General features: G+C 37.9%; 4 protein-coding genes across 15 annotated transcripts in view; all 4 read left to right on the top strand.

The window, feature by feature from the left end:
• The window catches only part of LOC113636639 (trichohyalin-like), a 501,252-nt gene that overhangs the window by 90,228 nt on the left and 385,328 nt on the right, over positions 1-25,696 (top strand). The window lies entirely within an intron of this gene.
• LOC113640598 lies at positions 1,639-3,230 on the top strand. Of its 6 annotated transcripts, none has more exons than XR_003440093.2 (3): positions 1,639-2,233; positions 2,532-2,661; positions 2,757-3,230. XR_003440093.2 is itself a non-coding variant. In XM_027143161.2 (3 exons), exons 2-3 carry the CDS (start codon positions 2,559-2,561, stop codon positions 3,195-3,197), a joined length of 540 nt encoding a protein of 179 aa, XP_026998962.1. In that variant the 5' UTR covers positions 1,677-2,233; positions 2,532-2,558; the 3' UTR covers positions 3,198-3,230. The 6 variants fall into 6 exon arrangements, 4 of the variants coding, with proteins under 4 accessions (XP_026998962.1, XP_047665412.1, XP_026998961.1 ...); XM_027143161.2 differs by having other exon boundaries at positions 1,677-2,233; positions 2,532-2,657; XM_047809456.1 differs by having other exon boundaries at positions 1,684-2,233; positions 2,403-2,657.
• Positions 3,355-20,735, top strand: LOC113642064. Of its 3 annotated transcripts, XM_027145348.2 has the most exons (3): positions 3,355-4,966; positions 5,064-5,117; positions 5,649-5,956. In XM_027145348.2, the coding sequence occupies exons 1-3, from the start codon at positions 4,057-4,059 to the stop codon at positions 5,663-5,665; spliced, it is 981 nt and encodes a 326-aa protein (XP_027001149.2). In that variant the 5' UTR covers positions 3,355-4,056; the 3' UTR covers positions 5,666-5,956. The 3 variants fall into 3 exon arrangements, with proteins under 3 accessions (XP_027001149.2, XP_047665381.1, XP_047665380.1); XM_047809425.1 differs by lacking the exons at positions 5,064-5,117; positions 5,649-5,956 and adding an exon at positions 20,177-20,735 and having other exon boundaries at positions 3,355-4,554; XM_047809424.1 differs by having other exon boundaries at positions 3,384-5,117; positions 5,649-6,378.
• LOC113662959 lies at positions 17,345-18,838 on the top strand. Of its 5 annotated transcripts, none has more exons than XM_047809448.1 (3): positions 17,345-17,841; positions 18,140-18,265; positions 18,365-18,838. In XM_047809448.1, the coding sequence occupies exons 2-3, from the start codon at positions 18,167-18,169 to the stop codon at positions 18,803-18,805; spliced, it is 540 nt and encodes a 179-aa protein (XP_047665404.1). In that variant the 5' UTR covers positions 17,345-17,841; positions 18,140-18,166; the 3' UTR covers positions 18,806-18,838. The 5 variants fall into 5 exon arrangements, with proteins under 5 accessions (XP_047665404.1, XP_047665402.1, XP_047665403.1 ...); XM_047809446.1 differs by having other exon boundaries at positions 17,346-17,841; positions 18,011-18,265; XM_047809447.1 differs by having other exon boundaries at positions 17,351-17,841; positions 18,132-18,265.

Here is a 25,696-nt window from a genome sequence, read left to right on the forward strand (position 1 = left end):
GTGATGAGGGAAATTGAACATCTAGAGTAAATAATTCATTTTCACTTGTTTAGCACTTTGATAGAAATAACACTCTACACTAATAATAATAATAATAATAATAATAATAATAATAATAATAATAATGTTAACAATAACATTAGCAAAATGGTAGCGTTAAAGATAGAGACAAGTTCTCTCCCATTCTGCTCTCCTTCACTTCCACTCTCTTCTTTTAAGAGCAAATTAGAGCCCATTATAGACAAATAAATAGATAGATAAAATAGGTTAATAGGCAAAATAGTTCAATGACTCCACCCATACGGAGGAGTTACTTAGCGTTAGCATTAGTTAGCTTCCGGTTGGACATGGGACACAAGCCGAGGCTTGATCCACCTACGGCTGGCCGCCTCAGAGGAGGGTGTTCAGTGATCAAAGGCCGAAACACCCGTTGAGCCTGAGGTGCACTGCTGATGATGTGTCCTGAAATTCATAAAATGTTTGTTTAACAACCTTAAATAAACCATTAATTATAAAATAATTCTTTTTTAATAATAAATAAATGAATGAATGTATGAATGAATGAATGAATAATTAATTTAATTAATTAATTGAACACACCCCCTTTCTTAGGAAAATCCTAAAACTTGGAGACTGACTCACTCAAATCAGTGGCTCGCCTCCTTGTTCCTCAAGGCCCATTTGGGACCTAAATACAAACAAAGTTCTGACAGAGCGATAGCTGTAGCAATAACATGCGTCGGCCAGTGCCTTTCCCTTGTCTCCCTATCTAACCACTCAGGTTAAGACCCTGTGATGGGGGGAGTCATTGTACTCTTTCAAAAACCTATCCCTACCCTAACCCTAACCCTAACCCTATCCTAACCCTAATCCTAACCCTAACCCTAACCCTAACCCTATCCCTAACCCTACCATAACCAACTTTTTCAGACTGTGGCATTATAATAGGTGGAAACTAACCATAACCAACTATACCAAACCTAATTTATTAACTTTTTTCATATTAGTTAGAAACCTAACCATAACCAACTTTTTCAGACTGTGGCATTATAATAGGTGGAAACTAACCATAACCAACTATACCGAACCTAATTTATTAACTTTTTTCATATTAGTTAGAAACCTAACCATAACCAACTTTTTCAGACTGTGGCATTATAATAGGTGGAAACTAACCATAACCAACTATACCGAACCTAATTTATTAACTTTTTTCATATTAGTTAGAAACCTAACCATAACCAACTTTTTCAGACTGTGGCATTATAATAGGTGGACATCACATGTCGACCAGAACCTCAACCTAACCATAACCGATTTTATTTTTTATTACAACCGTTTCCTTTTTTCTTTTTTTCTTTCTTTCTGCCTCTTCTTTTTCTTTTTCTTTTTTTCTTTTGGTACCATCTTTATCTGGGATTCTTTAGGCCAGTGCACCACAAGGACATGATTCCTCAAATTAAACATCTATTTCTAAACCTAACCTTGCCAGTGCCACTGAACTCCTTATGATCGGGGGATATCATTTAATTATATATAAAAAAATTCCCCCCCCCCCTTTTTTTGTTCCTTTTTTTCTCCTTCTCTTTCTCTTTTTCACCATAATATATAATTTTCTTTTTTATTTTTGAGGCTTTTTAGGGACAACGGATCTGAGAGTGGATGAGGGGTATAGCAGGGGATCTTTCCTTTTCTTTCCCCAATCTTAAAGCTCTTTTTAAGGGATAAATAATCTTTATTCTCTTTAGAATGCATATATTTTTCAATGGGGGATTGAATTTGGACTACGTATCCCAGCATTCCCCTCTTCTTTCTCCTCTTCCCATTTCCTGTCTCTAGCCTTAATTGTTTCTCTTCAACACCTGATTACATTTAGCATTTAGGCTCAGGGACCAATCAGCTCTCCACCCCAATTGAAGAACTCCTTGCTCCAAACACTTTTAGTAACGGGGAGCAGGACAGAACTTCATAGTCCTCTGAAGAAGCGACTGTGTCGCGAAACGTCAGGACATCGCTTTTAAACTTGTTTGGATGGCTTTTTTTCTTTTTTGCTACAGTGTGCACACTGATTCTTTTAAAGGATTACTTTTTTCAATAAAGAGGATTAATTGATTTTTTCCTGGACTGAGCCTATTGTTTGGAGAAGAGTTCTGCTGGAGGCCGTTTGGCTGAATCCTCTTGGACCAGTCTTCAGTGTTTGGACACCAGACGGATCTCTCTATGGTCCGGTGGGGTAAGACTCATAGATTTTTATCAGATTAATTAAATCTTGGTCCTCTGTTTCCATGGCCACACTGAGCAACAGATTTGCTGTCCTAGAGAACTTACAAGCAGATGGGGTGGAGAATGCAATACAGACATCACATATTGTTCTTAATAAGCAATATTTTAAACTCCTTCAGATTACACATCACATACAGATTATAAGTCATGCTATACACACTGATGCCTTTCCCAAGGGTATGTCTAAGCAAGTGAATAGGTTGACCAAATTTATTAAACCAGCATGTCCCAATAATGTAGTCTTACAGTATGTTGCCGATAACACCAACCAATGGATGCGACGGAACATGCGGCTCCTTCTTGACCACTATACGGTGACCCAATCTAGTTTGCTGACTAACATAAAAGAGTGGCTTGATTCGGCTTGGGAACAAGTATGTAAGTGGGCCCGAAACCGATATAAACATAGATTAAAAATCGATACGTTGACTGTGACTAAGAATTTGATTGTAAATCAATGTTCTTTTGATCAGGAAGTGATGGCGGTTTCTTCTGGCACCTCTGCTTTGACTTCTGTACAGACCCTTCCCAATGTAGATTTGGATCGATCAGAACATGCAGGTTTTTCTTGTGAGCCCTCGTCTCGGATCTCCACAAACTTGATCCCACAGGTCCATTCGACGGTGGTTGATGTCAGTTTCTGCAAGGCCAAACCGGTCACGGTTGAGGCAGAGATGCATCATTTGCCCACAGAGGATTTGATCCAATTGTGTGATACTCCAGATAGAACTCTAGTACTTGGAGATAAGATTGTTGATAGTGAGATACAATCATGTGATATTGTCTTCAGTAATGTAGCTGTCCCTATATCACAAACTATTCTGCCTTGTACCCCTAATTCTGACTCGGTGAAGGAGGCCGATTCGGGATCAGGTAAAGAGGCTGTGATGAAGGACATAATAAAGGACTCTTGACCAAGGTCTTATCTGAAGCCTCCTCATTTTTAACTCCATCTTCTTCCCGGCCTTCCGTATCACCCCTGCGTTTGTCTGACATTTCAGTGAATGATGCTCCGCTCCGAGCAGCTTCAACTCAACAGGCTGAGATGGTTTTGGAGAGAGCTGGTTCTCCCCGTTTCCCTGTCAAACATCCCAGATCTACCAGAAAGATTCAGGATTGGCATTTGAAGGTTCACGAACCGATCGTATTCATAGGAGATTCCAATTTGGCTCGTATTCCACAGTTTTATAATCCTTTGGTACAGATACAGTTTTCCGGGTGCTAACTTCTTACACATCGCTAAGGTCTTGCAGAAACTGACACCTAATCCGAACACTCAGAAGGTAATCCTGGCTTTGGGCATCAACAACAAAGAACAACTGGTCCAACAGACATCTAAGAAACAGTTACAAGAATTGTGGAGATCGGCGGCGACAGCTTTCCCCAATGCGATGGTCTATACCCCTGTGATCCACTTCTCTGATCTGCTCCCTGCCTCTCAACAGAAAAACCTTAAGAAACTCAATGAGTTTATTTGTACCAGTACTAAGTTTCTTACTGAACTTTCCCCTCTTAGGTTTAGGGTGAACCCTAAGGATCCGGTCCACTGGACTAGGCAGACGGCGATCGACATTTTGGCACATTGGCTGGACCAATTAAACTACTAGATTCGGAAAAGTGTATCTCGGTTCAACACACCGTACGAAATAACATTTATTAACCTCTCTAGAACATTTATACTTACAGATTCGCAGGAGCAGCTCCTGAGCAGGGGTCTGACTTTTGTGCCGACGCCACGGAGGGTGGTTCCTGGAGAGCTCTTGGAAGACGTCCATGCCTTTTAATAGAACGTTGAAATTGTTAGACTATTTTGATTATGAATCGGATATAGAACGTTTACCCTTTCTTAATAAATCAAATTGGACCCCCAAGATTGAGACAATTTCTTCACCCATTTCAAAACTAGTTCAGAATAATTACAGGACAGTTACCTTATTAAATTCTCCATTGTTGGATAGGGACAATTTGGATCGACATCAGAGATTAGCTTTGACACAATTGAAGAACAACAAAGATATTGTTATAAAACCTGCTGACAAAGGCTCGGCTGTAGTCATATTGGACAGACAACAATATTTGTTGGAAGCTCGTCGACAACTTGACAATCCAGATCATTATATTCGATTACCACACTCGATACAGAATCAAACGCAGTCTTTATTGATTGTCTTCCAAAAATTACAGACTAAAGGTTACATTAATCATAAACAAAAAATGTACCTCATAGGACCGAATCCACCACGGCCACGATGCTTCTATCTGCTTCCCAAGGTACACAAAGATCCTAAGGCATGGACGATCCCTTTCGAGGTTCCCCAGGGCCGCCCTATCGTGTCCGATTGTGGCAGCGAGTCGTACAATTCAGCACAATATGTCGACCATTTTTTGAATCCACTTTCTCAAATTCACGACAGTTATTTAAAAGACGCGTATGATTTCATAGAGAAGATTCGGGACAAATCCTTTCCTGGTCATGCTTTTCTCTTTACAGCTGACATCGAATCACTTTACACCAACATTGACACTCGATTGGGCCTTGAGGCAGTCAGAGAGTGCTTCAATAGACATCCAGACCCTTGTCGGCCGGATGATCTTATATTGCAGCTGTTGGAGATCAACCTGACCAGGAATGATTTCGAATTTGATAAACAGTGTTATCTACAGATCCAGGGTACGGCGATGGGTAAGATGTTCGCTCCTTCTTATGCCAATATCTATATGGCTTATTGGGAGCGGACATTGCAATCCAAATTTACGGAAAGGCCTGCTCTCTATTTCAGGTATTTGGATGACCTCTTTGGTGTCTGGTCCCACGGCCCTGAGTCATTCGATCGGTATGTCGCACTAGCTAATTCACATCATGGGACCATTAGACTAAAAGCCCACGTACATAATGATTCGGTAGATTTTCTGGACACTACAGTGTTCTTTTCGCCTATGTCTGAGAATAAGAAGACATTATTGACGAAAGTGTATTTCAAACCAACCGATACACATTGTCTTCTTCACAAACATAGTTTTCACCCTAGACATACATTTGCAGGGTTGGTCAAATCTCAACTGATTCGTTTTTATAGAATCTGTTCCAGACGGGAGGATTTTGAAGGAGCCACTCTGACTCTTTTCAGAGCCCTTCGTAAGAGAGGCTACTCCAAAAGGTTCCTCCGTAAAATAAAAAATCATACTGTACACTTTCTACATAGCCAGGAGCCGACCTTGGGTACCGACACCAGAGATGTCATCCCTTTCATTACTACATACAACATCCGTTCTAGAATGGTCAACTTTAGCATAAAAAATCAATTTCAAAAGGTTCAGAGTAAACACTTACCGCTGCAAAGGTTTCATGTTGTCTCCGCCTACAGGAAAAACCAGAACTTGAAGGATTTGTTGGTCAGATCTTCGCTTCCTTCGGATCCTGTGGCAGCACCTCCGACTTGGACAAAGTATTTCCGCCAGCCTAAAGTCCTGTGGACCGATCCTAGGGGACATGTTGCTTTACCTCGCATAACCTTATTGACTCGGAATGTTGTATATTTGATAACCTGTACTCATTGTGCTCACCGATATGTGGGGGAAACGGGCAATACACTACAGACACAACTGAAACAACATCTTCGTAACATTAACCTTCAGAATCTCAACACACCATTAGTAAAACATTTTGCTTCTATAGATTTGTCTTATTTCATTATTTCTGGATTGGAGGCGAATTTTCTATGGTCTTTTGGGGAAAGGAAACGGAGGGAGATGGTTTGGATAAGGGATTTGAACACCTCTCTTCCGTGTGGGTTCAATATTGGGGATCGGGTATGGGCTGAAGTGGGAGATCCTGTTTGGTAATTCATGGTCTAGATTGTACACCCCCCCCCTCCTTTCTGTTTTCTTTGAAGTGATGTGATGGTATATTTGACTTTTGGAGTGATTAGTATGAAATTTGATGGTTGGCACTTATACTTTAGCACTTGGAGACCATGTAGAGCCATACAGATTCACCGTACTGAATAATATCCTCCCAATCCTGGTTTCCATTTTCCTTTTTTTTTTTTTTTTCTCTCTAGTCTTCATTTTTGGTCGAGTCGGATTTTGTCGTCCTCCCCCCCCGTTTTTCTTCCTTTTTCTTTCCCCTCTGTCGATTAGCACTTATGGTATAACTTCAAATCTACTAGAATCAATTCTCTCTTTCACAATTGAGGGTGTACCCTCAAACCTAACCATAACCTGTCTCTATTCTTCTAGGATTGTTACGAAATTCCTAACCTAACCATAATCGATTTTTCTCAGTTGTAATACAATGGTATGTGGACGTTACAGGTTGACCACAACCGTAACCTAACCATAACCGATCCCGACCTTTTTAGAACTTCTACAACAGCCCTTAACCTAACCATAACCGATTCTCTAGGTGGTGGCAGGATGTTGTGTTAAGGTTACATGTTGACCACAACTGTAACCTAACCATAACCGATTCTTTAGGTAGTGGTAGGATGTTGTGTTAAGGTTACATGTTGACCACAACTGTAACCTGACCATAACCTAACTATAACCGATTCTGACCTTCCCAGAACCTCTACAATAGCCCTTAACCTAACCATAACCGATTCTTCAGGTGGTGGCTATGGTTGTTACATGTTGATCACTACCTTAACCTAACCATAACCGATTATACCGAACCTAATTTATTAACTTTTTTCATATCAGTCAGAAACCTAACCATAACCAACTTTTTCAGACTGTGGCATTATAATAGGTGGACATCACATGTCGACCAGAACCTCAAACTAACCATAACCGATTTTATTTTTTATTATAACCGTTTCTTTTTTTCTTTCTTTCTGCCTCTTCTTTTTCTCTTTTTTTTTTTTTGGTACCATCTTTATCTGGGATTCTTTAGGCCAGTGCACCACAAGGACATGATTCCTCAAATTAAACATCTATTTCTAAACCTAACCCTAACCTAATCCCCAGCCCTAAACATAACCAGAGTTTGAAGTGCGTCGTAATCTTTTTTTTCGAACCGTAAACCCTACCTCTAGCCCTAAACATAACCTTAGGCGTCGTCTGAGGTCGGGACCCTAACTTAGACCGACCCCTAACGCTAGAAGAGCGTTTTAAGCTCCTAACTTTAAATAAGCGATGTTTTTTCGTTCGCCGTGATGGTGGTGGCTGAAAATGAGGTCCGTGTGGCAGGCCCGTGCCTAACGTTGTTTCTGGGTCACTCCCAGAACTACGGTCTTTTCCCCTAACCTAACCCTAACCCTATCCCTCTTTTCAAAAGTTATTGAACTGGATGCTGTGCCAGCACATAACACATTAATAACACATTAACGCATAACACATTAAAGACTTGTCAAGTCAAGAAGCTTTTTATTGTCATTTCAACCATATATAGCTGTTGCAGTACACAGTGAAATGAGACAACGTTTCTCCAGGATCAAGGTGCTACATAAAACAAAGACAGGGCTAAGGACATGTAAGTAGTCTTAGCCACATAAAGTGCAACTGTGCAACCTGGTGCAAACAGTGCAGGACAAGACAAGCAAGACAGTGCAGGACAAAAGACAGTGCAGGACAAAAAACAGTGCAGACATTAAGTTACAAGACAATACAAAAAGTACAAAAAATGCAATACACAAAAGACAAAGAACAGTAACAAACAGCGCCGACCGACCGGTGTAAATACTGAATGTTCAAACAATATTTTGTGCAGTAAAAGAATGAACAGCAGCAGGTTCTTAGCAGCAGGTCCTTTGGATTATATATGGAGTTGTGCAAAAAATAGTAGATGACTGAGATATTGTCCAATATGTGCAAAGACTTGTAGTATGTTCTTTAGGGTCAAATAAATATTTAGCAACTTGTTTTGGAGTGGTGTGTGCCTCTTTTCAAAAGTTATTGAACTGGATGCTCTGCCAATGGAGAACCCCATAGAATAGAGTGATGATGGAAATTGAACATCTAGAGTAAATAATAGCACATTAAAGACTTGTAGTATGTTCTTTAGGGTCAAATAAATATTTAGCAACTTGTTTTGGAGTGGTGTGTGCCTCTTTTCAAAAGTTATTGAACTGGATGCTCTGCCAATGGAGAACCCCATAGAATAGAGTGATGATGGAAATTGAACATCTAGAGTAAATAATAGCACATTAAAGACTTGTAGTATGTTCTTTAGGGTCAAATAAATATTTAGCAACTTGTTTTGGAGTGGTGTGTGCCTCTTTTCAAAAGTTATTGAACTGGATGCTCTGCCAATGGAGAACCCCATAGAATAGAGTGATGATGGAAAGTGAACATCTAGAGTAAATAATAGCACATTAAAGACTTGTAGTATGTTCTTTAGGGTCAAATAAATATTTAGCAACTTGTTTTGGAGTGGTGTGTGCCTCTTTTCAAAAGTTATTGAACTGGATGCTCTGCCAATGGAGAACCCCATAGAATAGAGTGATGATGGAAATTGAACATCTAGAGTAAATAATAGCACATTAAAGACTTGTAGTATGTTCTTTAGGGTCAAATAAATATTTAGCAACTTGTTTTGGAGTGGTGTGTGCCTCTTTTCAAAAGTTATTGAACTGGATGCTCTGCCAATGGAGAACCCCATAGAATAGAGTGATGATGGAAATTGAACATCTAGAGTAAATAATAGCACATTAAAGACTTGTAGTATGTTCTTTAGGGTCAAATAAATATTTAGCAACTTGTTTTGGAGTGGTGTGTGCCTCTTTTCAAAAGTTATTGAACTGGATGCTCTGCCAATGGAGAACCCCATAGAATAGAGTGATGATGGAAATTGAACATCTAGAGTAAATAATAGCACATTAAAGACTTGTAGTATGTTCTTTAGGGTCAAATAAATATTTAGCAACTTGTTTTGGAGTGGTGTGTGCCTCTTTTCAAAAGTTATTGAACTGGATGCTCTGCCAATGGAGAACCCCATAGAATAGAGTGATGATGGAAATTGAACATCTAGAGTAAATAATAGCACATTAAAGACTTGTAGTATGTTCTTTAGGGTCAAATAAATATTTAGCAACTTGTTTTGGAGTGGTGTGTGCCTCTTTTCAAAAGTTATTGAACTGGATGCTCTGCCAATGGAGAACCCCATAGAATAGAGTGATGATGGAAATTGAACATCTAGAGTAAATAATAGCACATTAAAGACTTGTAGTATGTTCTTTAGGGTCAAATAAATATTTAGCAACTTGTTTTGGAGTGGTGTGTGCCTCTTTTCAAAAGTTATTGAACTGGATGCTCTGCCAATGGAGAACCCCATAGAATAGAGTGATGATGGAAATTGAACATCTAGAGTAAATAATAGCACATTAAAGACTTGTAGTATGTTCTTTAGGGTCAAATAAATATTTAGCAACTTGTTTTGGAGTGGTGTGTGCCTCTTTTCAAAAGTTATTGAACTGGATGCTCTGCCAATGGAGAACCCCATAGAATAGAGTGATGATGGAAATTGAACATCTAGAGTAAATAATAGCACATTAAAGACTTGTAGTATGTTCTTTAGGGTCAAATAAATATTTAGCAACTTGTTTTGGAGTGGTGTGTGCCTCTTTTCAAAAGTTATTGAACTGGATGCTCTGCCAATGGAGAACCCCATAGAATAGAGTGATGATGGAAATTGAACATCTAGAGTAAATAATAGCACATTAAAGACTTGTAGTATGTTCTTTAGGGTCAAATAAATATTTAGCAACTTGTTTTGGAGTGGTGTGTGCCTCTTTTCAAAAGTTATTGAACTGGATGCTCTGCCAATGGAGAACCCCATAGAATAGAGTGATGATGGAAATTGAACATCTAGAGTAAATAATAGCACATTAAAGACTTGTAGTATGTTCTTTAGGGTCAAATAAATATTTAGCAACTTGTTTTGGAGTGGTGTGTGCCTCTTTTCAAAAGTTATTGAACTGGATGCTCTGCCAATGGAGAACCCCATAGAATAGAGTGATGATGGAAATTGAACATCTAGAGTAAATAATAGCACATTAAAGACTTGTAGTATGTTCTTTAGGGTCAAATAAATATTTAGCAACTTGTTTTGGAGTGGTGTGTGCCTCTTTTCAAAAGTTATTGAACTGGATGCTCTGCCAATGGAGAACCCCATAGAATAGAGTGATGATGGAAATTGAACATCTAGAGTAAATAATAGCACATTAAAGACTTGTAGTATGTTCTTTAGGGTCAAATAAATATTTAGCAACTTGTTTTGGAGTGGTGTGTGCCTCTTTTCAAAAGTTATTGAACTGGATGCTCTGCCAATGGAGAACCCCATAGAATAGAGTGATGATGGAAATTGAACATCTAGAGTAAATAATAGCACATTAAAGACTTGTAGTATGTTCTTTAGGGTCAAATAAATATTTAGCAACTTGTTTTGGAGTGGTGTGTGGTGTGGGTCAAATAAATATTTAGCAACTTGTTTTGGAGTGGTGTGTGCCTCTTTTCAAAAGTTATTGAACTGGATGCTCTGCCAATGGAGAACCCCATAGAATAGAGTGATGATGGAAATTGAACATCTAGAGTAAATAATAGCACATTAAAGACTTGTAGTATGTTCTTTAGGGTCAAATAAATATTTAGCAACTTGTTTTGGAGTGGTGTGTGCCTCTTTTCAAAAGTTATTGAACTGGATGCTCTGCCAATGGAGAACCCCATAGAATAGAGTGATGATGGAAATTGAACATCTAGAGTAAATAATAGCACATTAAAGACTTGTAGTATGTTCTTTAGGGTCAAATAAATATTTAGCAACTTGTTTTGGAGTGGTGTGTGCCTCTTTTCAAAAGTTATTGAACTGGATGCTCTGCCAATGGAGAACCCCATAGAATAGAGTGATGATGGAAATTGAACATCTAGAGTAAATAATAGCACATTAAAGACTTGTAGTATGTTCTTTAGGGTCAAATAAATATTTAGCAACTTGTTTTGGAGTGGTGTGTGCCTCTTTTCAAAAGTTATTGAACTGGATGCTCTGCCAATGGAGAACCCCATAGAATAGAGTGATGATGGAAATTGAACATCTAGAGTAAATAATAGCACATTAAAGACTTGTAGTATGTTCTTTAGGGTCAAATAAATATTTAGCAACTTGTTTTGGAGTGGTGTGTGCCTCTTTTCAAAAGTTATTGAACTGGATGCTCTGCCAATGGAGAACCCCATAGAATAGAGTGATGATGGAAATTGAACATCTAGAGTAAATAATAGCACATTAAAGACTTGTAGTATGTTCTTTAGGGTCAAATAAATATTTAGCAACTTGTTTTGGAGTGGTGTGTGCCTCTTTTCAAAAGTTATTGAACTGGATGCTCTGCCAATGGAGAACCCCATAGAATAGAGTGATGATGGAAATTGAACATCTAGAGTAAATAATAGCACATTAAAGACTTGTAGTATGTTCTTTAGGGTCAAATAAATATTTAGCAACTTGTTTTGGAGTGGTGTGTGCCTCTTTTCAAAAGTTATTGAACTGGATGCTCTGCCACTGGAGAACCCCATAGAATAGAGTGATGATGGAAATTGAACATCTACAGTAAATAATAGCACATTAAAGACTTGTAGTATGTTCTTTAGGGTCAAATAAATATTTAGCAACTTGTTTTGGAGTGGTGTGTGCCTCTTTTCAAAAGTTATTGAACTGGATGCTCTGCCAATGGAGAACCCCATAGAATAGAGTGATGATGGAAATTGAACATCTAGAGTAAATAATAGCACATTAAAGACTTGTAGTATGTTCTTTAGGGTCAAATAAATATTTAGCAACTTGTTTTGGAGTGGTGTGTGCCTCTTTTCAAAAGTTATTGAACTGGATGCTCTGCCAATGGAGAACCCCATAGAATAGAGTGATGATGGAAATTGAACATCTAGAGTAAATAATAGCACATTAAAGACTTGTAGTATGTTCTTTAGGGTCAAATAAATATTTAGCAACTTGTTTTGGAGTGGTGTGTGCCTCTTTTCAAAAGTTATTGAACTGGATGCTCTGCCAATGGAGAACCCCATAGAATAGAGTGATGATGGAAATTGAACATCTAGAGTAAATAATAGCACATTAAAGACTTGTAGTATGTTCTTTAGGGTCAAATAAATATTTAGCAACTTGTTTTGGAGTGGTGTGTGCCTCTTTTCAAAAGTTATTGAACTGGATGCTCTGCCAATGGAGAACCCCATAGAATAGAGTGATGATGGAAATTGAACATCTAGAGTAAATAATAGCACATTAAAGACTTGTAGTATGTTCTTTAGGGTCAAATAAATATTTAGCAACTTGTTTTGGAGTGGTGTGTGCCTCTTTTCAAAAGTTATTGAACTGGATGCTCTGCCAATGGAGAACCCCATAGAATAGAGTGATGATGGAAATTGAACATCTAGAGTAAATAATAGCACATTAAAGACTTGTAGTATGTTCTTTAGGGTCAAATAAATATTTAGCAACTTGTTTTGGAGTGGTGTGTGCCTCTTTTCAAAAGTTATTGAACTGGATGCTCTGCCACTGGAGAACCCCATAGAATAGAGTGATGATGGAAATTGAACATCTAGAGTAAATAATAGCACATTAAAGACTTGTAGTATGTTCTTTAGGGTCAAATAAATATTTAGCAACTTGTTTTGGAGTGGTGTGTGCCTCTTTTCAAAAGTTATTGAACTGGATGCTCTGCCACTGGAGAACCCCATAGAATAGAGTGATGATGGAAATTGAACATCTAGAGTAAATAATAGCACATTAAAGACTTGTAGTATGTTCTTTAGGGTCAAATAAATATTTAGCAACTTGTTTGGAGTGGTGTGTGCCTCTTTTCAAAAGTTATTGAACTGGATGCTCTGCCAATGGAGAACCCCATAGAATAGAGTGATGATGGAAATTGAACATCTAGAGTAAATAATAGCACATTAAAGACTTGTAGTATGTTCTTTAGGGTCAAATAAATATTTAGCAACTTGTTTTGGAGTGGTGTGTGCCTCTTTTCAAAAGTTATTGAACTGGATGCTCTGCCACTGGAGAACCCCATAGAATAGAGTGATGATGGAAATTGAACATCTAGAGTAAATAATAGCACATTAAAGACTTGTAGTATGTTCTTTAGGGTCAAATAAATATTTAGCAACTTGTTTTGGAGTGGTGTGTGCCTCTTTTCAAAAGTTATTGAACTGGATGCTCTGCCACTGGAGAACCCCATAGAATAGAGTGATGATGGAAAGTGAACATCTACAGTAAATAATAGCACATTAAAGACTTGTAGTATGTTCTTTAGGGTCAAATAAATATTTAGCAACTTGTTTTGGAGTGGTGTGTGCCTCTTTTCAAAAGTTATTGAACTGGATGCTCTGCCACTGGAGAACCCCATAGAATAGAGTGATGATGGAAATTGAACATCTAGAGTAAATAATAGCACATTAAAGACTTGTAGTATGTTCTTTAGGGTCAAATAAATATTTAGCAACTTGTTTTGGAGTGGTGTGTGCCTCTTTTCAAAAGTTATTGAACTGGATGCTCTGCCAATGGAGAACCCCATAGAATAGAGTGATGATGGAAAGTGAACATCTAGAGTAAATAATAGCACATTAAAGACTTGTAGTATGTTCTTTAGGGTCAAATAAATATTTAGCAACTTGTTCTGGAGTGGTGTGTGACTCTTTTCAAAAGTTATTGAACTGGATGCTCTGCCAATGGAGAACCCCATAGAATAGAGTGATGATGGAAATTGAACATCTAGAGTAAATAATAGCACATTAAAGACTTGTAGTATGTTCTTTAGGGTCAAATAAATATTTAGCAACTTGTTTTGGAGTGGTGTGTGCCTCTTTTCAAAAGTTATTGAACTGGATGCTCTGCCAATGGAGAACCCCATAGAATAGAGTGATGATGGAAATTGAACATCTAGAGTAAATAATAGCACATTAAAGACTTGTAGTATGTTCTTTAGGGTCAAATAAATATTTAGCAACTTGTTTTGGAGTGGTGTGTGCCTCTTTTCAAAAGTTATTGAACTGGATGCTCTGCCACTGGAGAACCCCATAGAATAGAGTGATGATGGAAAGTGAACATCTACAGTAAATAATAGCACATTAAAGACTTGTAGTATGTTCTTTAGGGTCAAATAAATATTTAGCAACTTGTTTTGGAGTGGTGTGTGCCTCTTTTCAAAAGTTATTGAACTGGATGCTCTGCCACTGGAGAACCCCATAGAATAGAGTGATGATGGAAATTGAACATCTAGAGTAAATAATAGCACATTAAAGACTTGTAGTATGTTCTTTAGGGTCAAATAAATATTTAGCAACTTGTTTTGGAGTGGTGTGTGCCTCTTTTCAAAAGTTATTGAACTGGATGCTCTGCCAATGGAGAACCCCATAGAATAGAGTGATGATGGAAATTGAACATCTAGAGTAAATAATAGCACATTAAAGACTTGTAGTATGTTCTTTAGGGTCAAATAAATATTTAGCAACTTGTTTTGGAGTGGTTTGTGCCTCTTTTCAAAAGTTATTGAACTGGATGCTCTGCCAATGGAGAACCCCATAGAATACAGTGATGATGGAATGTGAACATCTACAGTAAATAATAGCACATTAAGACTTGTAGTATGTTCTTTAGGGTCAAATAAATATTTAGCAACTTGTTCTGGAGTGGTGTGTGACTCTTATCAAAAGTTATTGAACTGGATGCTCTGCCAATGGAGAACCCCATAGAATAGAGTGATGATGGAAATTGAACATCTAGAGTAAATAATAGCACATTAAAGACTTGTAGTATGTTCTTTAGGGTCAAATAAATATTTAGCAACTTGATTTGGAGTGGTGTGTGCCTCTTTTCAAAAGTTATTGAACTGGATGCTGTGCCACTGGAGAACCCTATTGAATAGAGTGATGATGGAAATTGAACATCTAGAGTAAATAATAGCACATAACATCTAGAGTAAATAATAGTACATTAAAGACTTGTAGTATGTTCTTTAGGGTCAAACAAACATTTAGCAACTTGTTTTGGAGTGGTGTGTGCCTCTTTTCAAAAGTTATTGAACTGGATGCTCTGCCACTGGAGAACCCCATAGAATAGAGTGATGATGGAAATTGAACATCTACAGTAAATAATAGCACATTAAAGACTTGTAGTATGTTCTTTAGGGTCAAATAAATATTTAGCAACTTGTTTTGGAGTGGTGTGTGCCTCTTTTCAAAAGTTATTGAACTGGATGCTGTGCCACTGGAGAACCCCATAGAATAGAGTGATGATGGAAATTGAACATCTAGAGTAAATAATAGCACATAACATCTAGAGTAAATAATAGCACATTAAAGACTTGTAGTATGTTCTTTAGGGTCAAATAAATATTTAGCAACTTGTTTTGGAGTGGTGTGTGCCTCTTTTCAAAAGTTATTGAACTGGATGCTCTGCCACCGGAGAACCCCATAGAATAGAGTGATGAGGGAAATTGAACATCTAGTGTAAATAATTCATTTTCACTTGTTTAGCACTTTGATAGAAATAACACTCTACACTAATAATAATAATAATAATAATAATAATAATAATAATAATAATAATAATAATGTTAACAATAACATTAGCAAAATGGTAGCATTAAAGATAGAGACAAGTTCTCTCCCATTCTGCTCTCCTTCACTTCCACTCTCTTCTTTTAAGAGCAAATTAGAGCCCATTATAGACAAATAAATAGATAGATAAAATAGGTTAATAGGCAAAATAGTTCAATGACTCCACCCATACGGAGGAGTTACTTAGCGTTAGCATTAGTTAGCTTCCGGTTGGACATGGGACACAAGCCGAGGCTTGATCCACCTACGGCTGGCCGCCTCAGAGGAGGGTGTTCAGTGATCAAAGGCCGAAACACCCGTTGAGCCTGAGGTGCACTGCTGATGATGTGTCCTGAAATTCATAAAATGTTTGTTTAACAACCTTAAATAAACCATTAATTATAAAATAATTCTTTTTTAATAATAAATAAATGAATGAATGTATGAATGAATGAATGAATAATTAATTTAATTAATTAATTGAACACACCCCCTTTCTTAGGAAAATCCTAAAACTTGGAGACTGACTCACTCAAATCAGTGGCTCACCTCCTTGTTCCTCAAGGCCCATTTGGGACCTAAATACAAACAAAGTTCTGACAGAGCGATAGCTGTAGCAATAACATGCGTCGGCCAGTGCCTTTCCCTTGTCTCCCTATCTAACCACTCAGGTTAAGACCCTGTGATGGGGGGAGTCATTGTACTCTTTCAAAAACCTAACCCTACCCTAACCCTAACCCTAACCCTATCCTAACCCTAATCCTAACCCTAACCCTATCCCTAACCCTACCATAACCAACTTTTTCAGACTGTGGCATTATAATAGGTGGAAACTAACCATAACCAACTATACCAAACCTAATTTATTAACTTTTTTCATATTAGTTAGAAACCTAACCATAACCAACTTTTTCAGACTGTGGCATTATAATAGGTGGAAACTAACCATAACCAACTATACCGAACTTAATTTATTAACTTTTTTCATATTAGTTAGAAACCTAACCATAACCAACTTTTTCAGACTGTGGCATTATAATAGGTGGACATCACATGTCGACCAGAACCTCAACCTAACCATAACCGATTTTATTTTTTATTACAACCGTTTCCTTTTTTCTTTTTTTCTTTCTTTCTGCCTCTTCTTTTTCTTTTTCTTTTTTTCTTTTGGTACCATCTTTATCTGGGATTCTTTAGGCCAGTGCACCACAAGGACATGATTCCTCAAATTAAACATCTATTTCTAAACCTAACCTTGCCAGTGCCACTGAACTCCTTATGATCGGGGGATATCATTTAATTATATATAAAAAAAATTTTTTTTTCTTTTTTCCTCCCCCCCCCCTTTTTTGTTCCTTTTTTTCTCCTTCTCTTTCTCTTTTTCACCATAATATATAATTTTCTTTTTTATTTTTGAGGCTTTTTAGGGACAACGGATCTGAGAGTGGATGAGGGGTATAGCAGGGGATCTTTCCTTTTCTTTTCCCAATCTTAAAGCTCTTTTTAAGGGATAAATAATCTTTATTCTCTTTAGAATGCATATTTTTCAATGGGGGATTGAATTTGGACTACGTATCCCAGCATTCCCCTCTTCTTTCTCCTCTTCCCATTTCCTGTCTCTAGCCTTAATTGTTTCTCTTCAACACCTGATTACATTTAGCATTTAGGCTCAGGGACCAATCAGCTCTCCACCCCAATTGAAGAACTCCTTGCTCCAAACACTTTTAGTAACGGGGAGCAGGACAGAACTTCATAGTCCTCTGAAGAAGCGACTGTGTCGCGAAACGTCAGGACATCGCTTTTAAACTTGTTTGGATGGCTTTTTTCTTTTTTGCTACAGTGTGCACACTGATTCTTTTAAAGGATTACTTTTTTCAATAAAGAGGATTAATTGATTTTTTCCTGGACTGAGCCTATTGTTTGGAGAAGAGTTCTGCTGGAGGCCGTTTGGCTGAATCCTCTTGGACCAGTCTTCAGTGTTTGGACACCAGACGGATCTCTCTATGGTCCGGTGGGGTAAGACTCATAGATTTTTATCAGATTAATTAAATCTTGGTCCTCTGTTTCCATGGCCACACTGAGCAACACATTTGCTGCCCTAGAGAACTTACAAGCAGATGGGGTGGAGAATGCAATACAGACATCACATATTGTTCTTGATAAGCAATATTTTAAACTCATTCAGATTACACATCACATACAGATTATAAGTCATGCTATACACACTGATGCCTTTCCCAAGGGTATGTCTAAGCAAGTGAATAGGTTGACCAAATTTATTAAACCAGCATGTCCCAATAATGTAGTCTTACAGTATGTTGCCGATAACACCAACCAATGGATGCGACGGAACATGCGGCTCCTTCTTGACCACTATACGGTGACCCAATCTAGTTTGCTGACTAACATAAAAGAGTGGCTTGATTCGGCTTGGGAACAAGTATGTAAGTGGGCCCGAAACCGATATAAACATAGATTAAAAATCGATACGTTGACTGTGACTGAGAATTTGATTGTAAATCAATGTTCTTTTGATCAGGAAGTGATGGCGGTTTCTTCTGGCACCTCTGCTTTGACTTCTGTACAGACCCTTCCCAATGTAGATTTGGATCGATCAGAACATGCAGGTTTTTCTTGTGAGCCCTCGTCTCGGATCTCCACAAACTTGATCCCACAGGTCCATTCGACGGTGGTTGATGTCAGTTTCTGCAAGGCCAAACCGGTCACGGTTGAGGCAGAGATGCATCATTTGCCCACAGAGGATTTGATCCAATTGTGTGATACCCCAGATAGAACTCTAGTACTTGGAGATAAGATTGTTGATAGTGAGATACAATCATGTGATATTGTCTTCAGTAATGTAGCTGTCCCTATATCACAAACTATTCTGCCTTGTACCCCTAATTCTGACTCGGTGAAGGAGGCCGATTCGGGATCAGGTAAAGAGGCTGTGATGAAGGACATAATAAAGGACTCTTGACCAAGGTCTTATCTGAAGCCTCCTCATTTTTAACTCCATCTTCTTCCCGGCCTTCCGTATCACCCCTGCGTTTGTCTGACATTTCAGTGAATGATGCTCCGCTCCGAGCAGCTTCAACTCAACAGGCTGAGATGGTTTTGGAGAGAGCTGGTTCTCCCCGTTTCCCTGTCAAACATCCCAGATCTACCAGAAAGATTCAGGATTGGCATTTGAAGGTTCACAAACCGATCGTATTCATAGGAGATTCCAATTTGGCTCGTATTCCACAGTTTTATAATCCTTTGGTACAGATAGACAGTTTTCCGGGTGCTAACTTCTTACACATCGCTAAGGTCTTGCAGAAACTGACACCTAATCCGAATACTCAGAAGGTAATCCTGGCTTTGGGCATCAACAACACAGAACAACTGGTCCAACAGACATCTAAGAAACAGTTACAAGAATTGTGGAGATCGGCGGCGACAGCTTTCCCCAATGCGATGGTCTATACCCCTGTGATCCACTTCTCTGATCTGCTCCCTGCCTCTCAACAGAAAAACCTTAAGAAACTCAATGAGTTTATTTGTACCAGTACTAAGTTTCTTACTGAACTTTCCCCTCTTAGGTTTAGGGTGAACCCTAAGGATCCGGTCCACTGGACTAGGCAGACGGCGATCGACATTTTGGCACATTGGCTGGACCAATTAAACTACTAGATTCGGAAAAGTGTATCTCGGTTCAACACACCGTACGAAATAACATTATTAACCTCTCTAGAACATTTATACTTACAGATTCGCAGGAGCAGCTCCTGAGCAGGGGTCTGACTTTTGTGCCGACGCCACGGACGGTGGTTCCTGGAGAGCTCTTGGAAGACGTCCATGCCTTTTAATAGAACGTTGAAATTGTTAGACTATTTTGATTATGAATCGGATATAGAACGTTTACCCTTTCTTAATAAATCAAATTGGACCCCCAAGATTGAGACAATTTCTTCACCCATTTCAAAACTAGTTCAGAATAATTACAGGACAGTTACCTTATTAAATTCTCCATTGTTGGATAGGGATAATTTGGATCGACATCAGAGATTAGCTTTGACACAATTGAAGAACAACAAAGATATTGTTATAAAACCTGCTGACAAAGGCTCGGCTGTAGTCATATTGGACAGACAACAATATTTGTTGGAAGCTCGTCGACAACTTGACAATCCAGATCATTATATTCGATTACCACACTCGATACAGAATCAAACGCAGTCTTTATTGATTGTCTTCCAAAAATTACAGACTAAAGGTTACATTAATCATAAACAAAAAATGTACCTCATAGGACCGAATCCACCACGGCCACGATGCACGGCCACGATGCTTCTATCTGCTTCCCAAGGTACACAAAGATCCTAAGGCATGGACGATCCCTTTCGAGGTTCCCCAGGGCCGCCCTATCGTGTCCGATTGTGGCAGCGAGTCGTACAATTCAGCACAATATGTCGACCATTTTTTGAATCCACTTTCTCAAATTCACGACAGTTATTTAAAAGACGCGTATGATTTCATAGAGAAGATTCGGGACAAATCCTTTCCTGGTCATGCTTTTCTCTTTACAGCTGACATCGAATCACTTTACACCAACATTGACACTCGATTGGGCCTTGAGGCAGTCAGAGAGTGCTTCAATAGACATCCAGACCCTTGTCGGCCGGATGATCTTATATTGCAGCTGTTGGAGATCAACCTGACCAGGAATGATTTCGAATTTGATAAACAGTGTTATCTACAGATCCAGGGTACGGCGATGGGTAAGATGTTCGCTCCTTCTTATGCCAATATCTATATGGCTTATTGGCAGCGGACATTGCAAATCCAAAGGTTGTTTCTGGGTCACTCCCAGAACTACGGTCTTTTCCCCTAACCTAACCCTAACCCTATCCCTCTTTTCAAAAGTTATTGAACTGGATGCTCTGCCACTGGAGAACCCCATAGAATAGAGTGATGATGGAAATTGAACATCTAGAGTAAATAATAGCACATAACATCTAGAGTAAATAATAGCACATTAAAGACTTGTAGTATGTTCTATAGGGTCAAATAAATATTTAGCAATTTGATTTGGAGTGGTGTGTGCCTCTTTTCAAAAGTTATTGAACTGGATGCTCTGCCAATGGAGAACCCCATAGAATAGAGTGATGATGGAAAGTGAACATCTAGAGTAAATAATAGCACATTAAAGACTTGTAGTATGTTCTTTAGGGTCAAATAAATATTTAGCAACTTGTTTTGGAGTGGTGTGTGCCTCTTTTCAAAAGTTATTGAACTGGATGCTCTGCCACTGGAGAACCCCATAGAATAGAGTGATGATGGAAATTGAACATCTACAGTAAATAATAGCACATTAAAGACTTGTAGTATGTTCTTTAGGGTCAAATAAATATTTAGCAACTTGTTTGGAGTGGTGTGTGCCTCTTTTCAAAAGTTATTGAACTGGATGCTCTGCCACTGGAGAACCCCATAGAATAGAGTGATGATGGAAATTGAACATCTAGAGTAAATAATAGCACATTAAAGACTTGTAGTATGTTCTTTAGGGTCAAATAAATATTTAGCAACTTGTTTTGGAGTGGTGTGTGCCTCTTTTCAAAAGTTATTGAACTGGATGCTCTGCCACTGGAGAACCCCATAGAATAGAGTGATGATGGAAATTGAACATCTAGAGTAAATAATAGCACATTAAAGACTTGTAGTATGTTCTTTAGGGTCAAATAAATATTTAGCAACTTGTTTTGGAGTGGTGTGTGCCTCTTTTCAAAAGTTATTGAACTGGATGCTCTGCCAATGGAGAACCCCATAGAATAGAGTGATGATGGAAATTGAACATCTAGAGTAAATAATAGCACATTAAAGACTTGTAGTATGTTCTTTAGGGTCAAATAAATATTTAGCAACTTGTTTTGGAGTGGTGTGTGCCTCTTTTCAAAAGTTATTGAACTGGATGCTCTGCCAATGGAGAACCCCATAGAATAGAGTGATGATGGAAAGTGAACATCTACAGTAAATAATAGCACATTAAAGACTTGTAGTATGTTCTTTAGGGTCAAATAAATATTTAGCAACTTGTTTTGGAGTGGTGTGTGCCTCTTTTCAAAAGTTATTGAACTGGATGCTCTGCCAATGGAGAACCCCATAGAATAGAGTGATGATGGAAAGTGAACATCTACAGTAAATAATAGCACATTAAAGACTTGTAGTATGTTCTTTAGGGTCAAATAAATATTTAGCAACTTGTTTTGGAGTGGTGTGTGCCTCTTTTCAAAAGTTATTGAACTGGATGCTCTGCCAATGGAGAACCCCATAGAATAGAGTGATGATGGAAAGTGAACATCTAGAGTAAATAATAGCACATTAAAGACTTGTAGTATGTTCTTTAGGGTCAAATAAATATTTAGCAACTTGTTTTGGAGTGGTGTGTGCCTCTTTTCAAAAGTTATTGAACTGGATGCTCTGCCAATGGAGAACCCCATAGAATAGAGTGATGATGGAAATTGAACATCTAGAGTAAATAATAGCACATTAAAGACTTGTAGTATGTTCTTTAGGGTCAAATAAATATTTAGCAACTTGTTTTGGAGTGGTGTGTGCCTCTTTTCAAAAGTTATTGAACTGGATGCTCTGCCAATGGAGAACCCCATAGAATAGAGTGATGATGGAAATTGAACATCTAGAGTAAATAATAGCACATTAAAGACTTGTAGTATGTTCTTTAGGGTCAAATAAATATTTAGCAACTTGTTCTGGAGTGGTGTGTGCCTCTTTTCAAAAGTTATTGAACTGGATGCTCTGCCAATGGAGAACCCCATAGAATAGAGTGATGATGGAAATTGAACATCTAGAGTAAATAATAGCACATTAAAGACTTGTAGTATGTTCTTTAGGGTCAAATAAATATTTAGCAACTTGTTTTGGAGTGGTGTGTGCCTCTTTTCAAAAGTTATTGAACTGGATGCTCTGCCAATGGAGAACCCCATAGAATAGAGTGATGATGGAAAGTGAACATCTAGAGTAAATAATAGCACATTAAAGACTTGTAGTATGTTCTTTAGGGTCAAATAAATATTTAGCAACTTGTTCTGGAGTGGTGTGTGCCTCTTTTCAAAAGTTATTGAACTGGATGCTCTGCCAATGGAGAACCCCATAGAATAGAGTGATGATGGAAATTGAACATCTAGAGTAAATAATAGCACATTAAAGACTTGTAGTATGTTCTTTAGGGTCAAATAAATATTTAGCAACTTGTTTTGGAGTGGTGTGTGCCTCTTTTCAAAAGTTATTGAACTGGATGCTCTGCCACTGGAGAACCCCATAGAATAGAGTGATGATGGAAAGTGAACATCTAGAGTAAATAATAGCACATTAAAGACTTGTAGTATGTTCTTTAGGGTCAAATAAATATTTAGCAACTTGTTTTGGAGTGGTGTGTGCCTCTTTTCAAAAGTTATTGAACTGGATGCTCTGCCAATGGAGAACCCCATAGAATAGAGTGATGATGGAAATTGAACATCTAGAGTAAATAATAGCACATTAAAGACTTGTAGTATGTTCTTTAGGGTCAAATAAATATTTAGCAACTTGTTTTGGAGTGGTGTGTGCCTCTTTTCAAAAGTTATTGAACTGGATGCTCTGCCAATGGAGAACCCCATAGAATAGAGTGATGATGGAAAGTGAACATCTAGAGTAAATAATAGCACATTAAAGACTTGTAGTATGTTCTTTAGGGTCAAATAAATATTTAGCAACTTGTTTTGGAGTGGTGTGTGCCTCTTTTCAAAAGTTATTGAACTGGATGCTCTGCCACTGGAGAACCCCATAGAATAGAGTGATGATGGAAATTGAACATCTAGAGTAAATAATAGCACATTAAAGACTTGTAGTATGTTCTTTAGGGTCAAATAAATATTTAGCAACTTGTTTTGGAGTGGTGTGTGCCTCTTTTCAAAAGTTATTGAACTGGATGCTCTGCCAATGGAGAACCCCATAGAATAGAGTGATGATGGAAATTGAACATCTAGAGTAAATAATAGCACATTAAAGACTTGTAGTATGTTCTTTAGGGTCAAATAAATATTTAGCAACTTGTTTTGGAGTGGTGTGTGCCTCTTTTCAAAAGTTATTGAACTGGATGCTCTGCCAATGGAGAACCCCATAGAATAGAGTGATGATGGAAAGTGAACATCTACAGTAAATAATAGCACATTAAAGACTTGTAGTATGTTCTTTAGGGTCAAATAAATATTTAGCAACTTGTTTTGGAGTGGTGTGTGCCTCTTTTCAAAAGTTATTGAACTGGATGCTCTGCCAATGGAGAACCCCATAGAATAGAGTGATGATGGAAATTGAACATCTAGAGTAAATAATAGCACATTAAAGACTTGTAGTATGTTCTTTAGGGTCAAATAAATATTTAGCAACTTGTTTTGGAGTGGTGTGTGCCTCTTTTCAAAAGTTATTGAACTGGATGCTCTGCCAATGGAGAACCCCATAGAATAGAGTGATGATGGAAATTGAACATCTAGAGTAAATAATAGCACATTAAAGACTTGTAGTATGTTCTTTAGGGTCAAATAAATATTTAGCAACTTGTTTTGGAGTGGTGTGTGCCTCTTTTCAAAAGTTATTGAACTGGATGCTCTGCCAATGGAGAACCCCATAGAATAGAGTGATGATGGAAATTGAACATCTAGAGTAAATAATAGCACATTAAAGACTTGTAGTATGTTCTTTAGGGTCAAATAAATATTTAGCAACTTGTTTTGGAGTGGTGTGTGCCTCTTTTCAAAAGTTATTGAACTGGATGCTCTGCCAATGGAGAACCCCATAGAATAGAGTGATGATGGAAATTGAACATCTAGAGTAAATAATAGCACATTAAAGACTTGTAGTATGTTCTTTAGGGTCAAATAAATATTTAGCAACTTGTTTTGGAGTGGTGTGTGCCTCTTTTCAAAAGTTATTGAACTGGATGCTCTGCCAATGGAGAACCCCATAGAATAGAGTGATGATGGAAATTGAACATCTAGAGTAAATAATAGCACATTAAAGACTTGTAGTATGTTCTTTAGGGTCAAATAAATATTTAGCAACTTGTTTTGGAGTGGTGTGTGCCTCTTTTCAAAAGTTATTGAACTGGATGCTCTGCCAATGGAGAACCCCATAGAATAGAGTGATGATGGAAATTGAACATCTAGAGTAAATAATAGCACATTAAAGACTTGTAGTATGTTCTTTAGGGTCAAATAAATATTTAGCAACTTGTTTTGGAGTGGTGTGTGCCTCTTTTCAAAAGTTATTGAACTGGATGCTCTGCCAATGGAGAACCCCATAGAATAGAGTGATGATGGAAATTGAACATCTAGAGTAAATAATAGCACATTAAAGACTTGTAGTATGTTCTTTAGGGTCAAATAAATATTTAGCAACTTGTTTGGAGTGGTGTGTGCCTCTTTTCAAAAGTTATTGAACTGGATGCTCTGCCACTGGAGAACCCCATAGAATAGAGTGATGATGGAAATTGAACATCTAGAGTAAATAATAGCACATTAAAGACTTGTAGTATGTTCTTTAGGGTCAAATAAATATTTAGCAACTTGTTTTGGAGTGGTGTGTGCCTCTTTTCAAAAGTTATTGAACTGGATGCTCTGCCAATGGAGAACCCCATAGAATAGAGTGATGATGGAAATTGAACATCTAGAGTAAATAATAGCACATTAAAGACTTGTAGTATGTTCTTTAGGGTCAAATAAATATTTAGCAACTTGTTTTGGAGTGGTGTGTGCCTCTTTTCAAAAGTTATTGAACTGGATGCTCTGCCAATGGAGAACCCCATAGAATAGAGTGATGATGGAAATTGAACATC

Source organism: Tachysurus fulvidraco, chromosome 26, assembly GCF_022655615.1.
Source record: "Tachysurus fulvidraco isolate hzauxx_2018 chromosome 26, HZAU_PFXX_2.0, whole genome shotgun sequence".
Classification (NCBI taxonomy): domain Eukaryota; kingdom Metazoa; phylum Chordata; class Actinopteri; order Siluriformes; family Bagridae; genus Tachysurus; species Tachysurus fulvidraco.

What these genes read in the sequence shown, in the direction of transcription:
- LOC113642064 (XM_047809424.1), top strand. Translation starts at nt 4,057, where the DNA reads ATGCCTTTTAATAGAACGTTGAAATTGTTAGACTATTTTGATTATGAA. An exon ending in GGCCCTGAGTCATTCGATCG is followed by an intron (nt 5,118 to 5,648) that starts GTATGTCGCACT and finishes CTCCGCCTACAG; the next exon opens with GAAAAACCAGAACTTGAAGG.
- LOC113662959 (XM_047809446.1), top strand. Translation starts at nt 18,071, where the DNA reads ATGTCTAAGCAAGTGAATAGGTTGACCAAATTTATTAAACCAGCATGT. An exon ending in TTGATTCGGCTTGGGAACAA is followed by an intron (nt 18,266 to 18,364) that starts GTATGTAAGTGG and finishes TCTTTTGATCAG; the next exon opens with GAAGTGATGGCGGTTTCTTC.